Below are 4,515 nucleotides of genomic sequence, written 5' to 3'. Positions count from 1 at the left end.
ATATAAGTACACACAAGTGTGTACACGTTTTAAAAAAACCTCAGAATATTAAGCAAATACCTATCAGCATGCAAATATATGATGTGTGCAGCCAAACACACAGCCCTGGTAAAACAATGATAATAGCTAATGTGTTGTGAAATTTAAAGTTTATAAAACTCTTTCCCATGCATTCTCTCCTTATAACAACCTTGTGAATAGAATGTCTTAGTGGCTGCCATTCTGTGCATGCTTAATGTGGGCCAAGCAGTATGCTAAGTGCTTTTAAAGCATTACCTCATTTAGTCTGCACAACAGCCTATGCTGTAAGTACTTATTTTAGTCCATTATACAGATGAGAACACTAAGGCTCAAAGTGCCTAGGTGATTTGCTCAAGATCGCTCAGCTGGACAGAAGAGAGAAAACAGAAGCCTGGTGGTGTCACATCCCTCCTGCAGCGCACGCGGCTGCCGCGGGTCACGCTTCCACCTGCAGAGGGCGCCCTCACTGCGCCCAGGCTGAGAGAGCAGCTGGGTGAGAAGAACCCCGATTTCTTTCAATCCTGCAGTTTAGGAAAGCGGGACTTGCTGGCCATTTTATCACGTTTCCAAAGAATAAACACCTGGGGCTGAAACAAGGCTGAAGCACTGTCCAGACTGGTCCCGCACAAGATTCTAAGAGTACACAAAGAGTAACGATTTGTGGAACACCTGCTGATTGCCAGAAACTGCACACCGTCAACCAGTGTCAATCCTCACAGCCACCCTGAGGTGGGATCGTCGGGATCCGTGTCAGAGGTAAGGAACTAGAGGCTGAGAGAGGTGGCAGAGCAGGGGCCGGGTCCCAGACAGATCTGGCTCTTTCCTCTCCACTGTCAGACCGTGGCACGGTCAGGCTTGGTGGGCAGGGCTGGGGCCACAGTCCCAGCTGCTCCTGGCTGGACCCTGTGCCCTCTCTGCCCCAGAGTCAAAGACTTCCTGTGGTCTGTGCCATAGACTTGACTGTGAAACTGGGAGCCCTGAGGCCTGTGGCTGGAGACAGTACGCCGAGTGTGCCAGCCAGTGCTGGGAAAGCAGTGCTAAGAAAGCAAAGGTATCTTGAATTATGGCAGTGGGCCTCTCTTCAGCCGCTCTGAGGAACCCTCACTGCCCCCTGGGTCCATGCTTAAGGGCATTTCTCCAGCTTCCATGGAGCCCCCCATGCTGAGCTCTCCAAAGAGACCAGAAAGCCTCCAGGCCTCCCCTTAGCACATTTGGGTTCTCAGCATCTGGCCCCACGAGCAACACCTGTGACATTAGCCCCTCAGCCTGAGCTAGGCCAGACGCTGGCTCATCTGAGACACAGGGCAGTTCTCCAGGATTTTGCGGGGAGCTGGCTGTACCTGTCACTCTCTCAGCAGCCTTGGCCTGAAGCCCCTCTCCCCTCAACCCCCTCCCCAGAATCCTTCTTGGATCCCAAGTCTGACCCTCATCACAGAGGCCCGGAGAGTTCTATCTGCCTGTCACTCAGAATGCATGCAGGTCTACGGATTCCCAATCCTTGGCCCTGCCCTCAGCTTCCTCCCCAGAGATTGGCCCAGACTCCTTTTATGGCGGCCCTCACTCCGCTCACAGCAGACAGCAGCTCTGCAGGAGGGCCAGAGATGAAGCTGACCACATCCTTAGCCTCCCAGGCCCTATTGCCCCTCTCCAAATAATGTCCTCTCCCACCCCAAGGGACACAGGGAGGAGTGTCATCTCTGGATGTTGCTTTACTCCCCTTCGGCCCCCCACAGCGCTCAGCACACCTGGGGTCTTGCCATGAACTGATGCCTCCAGGTACTTACCTGTGGGTTTTAGGCCCTGGCCCAACATTCCACAGTGAGCCCCCAGCCTCCAGGCTTTCCTGCCACCCTGGCCCCAGGGCCCAGTGGAGTCGTGGTAGCAGACAGAGATGATAGTTTTTCCTTTTTATTTGGCTACTTCTGACTGCCTCTCCCGATCAGACTTGAGGCAGCAGCACAGACAGAGGAAGGGGACCCACACTGTGCCACAGGTGCCCACCCACAGTCCCACACACAAGTCCTCCTGTGGAAAAGCCCTCGCTCTCCCAAAAAGCAGCAAGATAAAATAGGGCCCAGAGGCACAGGAATGCATAGGCCACTTTCCAAGACGAGTCCAAACGTAAGAGCCAGGCAGGATCTTGCTCCTTTCTCAGAGCTGCCACCCCAGACTGGGATGTAGGGGTACAGCCCCAGTCCCCAGAGTTCCTTCCCGCTGGCAAGGCCGCTTGCTCCCCCCTGCTCCCCCACGTCTCAGCCCATTCAGGTTTGTTCTGTCCAGGACGTGTTTGCAGTCTTCCCATTTGTACTCATCCTGTCAGCCAGGCCTCCCTCCAGGTCAGGAGTGCTGGTAGCCCATCCCCGGGCTCGCTCGCAGGTAGCCTCGCGGCCAGGGAAGCGGCCCAGCAGAGGGAGCCCCCGGACATCGGCGCCAGCTTCCCCGGGAGGCCTGGGCTAAGCCTGGCGTCTCCGCCACCGGTGGCCTGGGCCGTCCCAGGTCCGTGTGCTGGGAGCACGAGGCGCAGCGCGGCGCGGGTGGCACGAAGGGACCGGCAGCGTCCCGACGCGCGAGGCTGGGCCCTGCGGACGCCAGCTCGGGCCGCGGAGGGCTGCAGCCCGCGTCCCTGGCGCCCCCGCCGTGCGCGGCCTGGCCGTGGCACTCCAAGTGGCCGCAGGGCCAGCGGGGCGCGGGGCTGGCGCGCAGGACGAGGGAGAGCGCGGTGATGCGGTGGATGGCCCTGCGCAGCGTGGCGATCTTAGAGAGCCTCTTGCCGCCCAGGTCGTGCCGCAGCGCCCGGCGCAGCGCGTTGAAAGCCTCGTTGTAGTCCAGGATGCGCTTGCGCTCCCGCACGTTGGCCGCCATGCGCCGCGCCTTGGACCGCACCGGCCGGGCGCGCTTCCTGCCCTCCGGCTCCTCCGCCTCGGCCAGGCCGCGGGGGCCGCCGTTCTCCCGCAGCACCCCACACTCCCTCCCGGCCTCCGGGCAAGAGCTCCCCAAGTCCTCCGCAGAGCCCTCGGCCCCCTTTAGGCCCCTGAGGCCTAGTCCTGGCGCTCCTCGGAGCATGGCCTCCACCCAGGCCCAGCTGGTCCTGCGCTGGCTCCGGCTGGCGAGGCTGACGGTCCCCCCTGAGCGCTGGCTCCTGCACGCTGGACACTCCCTGGACAGGCCCTCTCTAGCTGGGCTTTGTAGCACCACGTGGCTCCCCGCCCTCCCCATCCATCCATCTCCCTCCTCCTGCTTTATTACCTGCCCCCAGGTAGGTTGGCGAGGGAGGAACCCAGAGGAAGGAAGCAGGCAAGGAAGGAAGCTTGCAGATTCTTGTGCACGCCTTGCCGGGCTCCAGCCCCACAGGGAGCTTGCTCTGCCTCTCTCCGGAGCGCCCCCTGGGCTCGCTGGGTTCCACATTCTTCCTCCAGACAAATTTGGACCCTGGGCAGGAGGGCTGAGAGGCTTACAAAAGGGTGGCAGTGGTGGTTTGGGTGTGTTTTAAGTACCTTGAAAGTTCTTGTCAAGTCCTATGGGCAACCACAGAGCTGTCATTGAGGACAAGCCTGACTGTCCTTGATAAGAAAAGGGCAGATCTCATACAGCTGGGCCCTGCAGGTGTTACTCACCAGGGGCTTCTGGCCTTTTCAGCTGTGAGAGTGAGGCTGGCTGGATCTGGGGTTCAGGTTTTGAGAGGCCCTGACTCTCCCCCTGCCTCACTTAGGCTCCCCTTTCTGCAGGCAGAGCTGGGCTGAGTCAGCAGCAGAGGGTAATGGAGAAGATTCCTTTGTGCCCATCAGGGATATGTTTTGGGGTCCAGGGCCCTGGGGCAGCCCTATTTCATGACACAGCACTGCCATGTTATGAATTCAATGAACAACCCCTCCACCCCTGCTCTCCCCAGGGATTAGAATTTTAAACAGCATCTCAGGAAAAGAATAATGTTCAATTTTAGAGAAGGACCCCCAGTGGAATTTCAGGCACCTACAGGTAAGTTAAAATTTAGAGTACCTTAAGGTCACTCATTCCCAGCCACAATCGAAATACCTCCAAAATGCCAAGGTCCATTGTAGCATCACCTGGGATGAATATGCAGTTCACATCTATTTTGCCAAAAGCACATTACCAATAATCCCATTATTTCAAACTATGAATTTCTCCATGGAGGAAAAGGGCACTAGGAAACTGAATATATGTATTTATTTGGGTGATTATTTGTTTGTTTGTCTTGCTTACCAGACTGGAAGCATCCTCAGGACCTTTGTATTTCTTGAGCTCTATTCCCCCCCAGTCTGCAGTATATTTGGAATTATAAAGCAGCTAGAACTGGGTGTTTTGTCCTCTCTATTCAATCTGTTTCCCACCTTTCCAAGACACACACACACACACACACACACACTTCATGCAGGATTCTACACAGCGTGTGAGCCACAGACGTCTGAGCTCTCCTGTCCACCCATCCAGCTTGTGACAGGATGTCAGTCTTGCCAAATCTCAGAGTGGAAGGCA

At 56.9% G+C, this 4,515-nt stretch overlaps 1 protein-coding gene across 1 annotated transcript; it reads right to left on the bottom strand.

Annotated features, from left to right (window-relative positions):
* Window positions 1-2,358: 2,358 nt before the first annotated feature.
* On the bottom strand, window positions 2,359-3,084 carry BHLHA9 (basic helix-loop-helix family member a9). Its single transcript, XM_069483515.1, has one exon. The coding sequence runs from the start codon at window positions 3,082-3,084 to the stop codon at window positions 2,359-2,361; it is 726 nt and encodes a 241-aa protein (XP_069339616.1).
* Between the last annotated feature and the right edge of the window lie 1,431 nt (window positions 3,085-4,515).

Source organism: Eulemur rufifrons, chromosome 9, assembly GCF_041146395.1.
Source record: "Eulemur rufifrons isolate Redbay chromosome 9, OSU_ERuf_1, whole genome shotgun sequence".
NCBI classification, from domain to species: Eukaryota; Metazoa; Chordata; class Mammalia; order Primates; family Lemuridae; genus Eulemur; species Eulemur rufifrons.
This window is presented reverse-complemented; position numbering and strand designations above follow the sequence as displayed.

What these genes read in the sequence shown, in the direction of transcription:
- BHLHA9 (XM_069483515.1), bottom strand. Translation starts at nt 3,084, where the DNA reads ATGCTCCGAGGAGCGCCAGGACTAGGCCTCAGGGGCCTAAAGGGGGCC.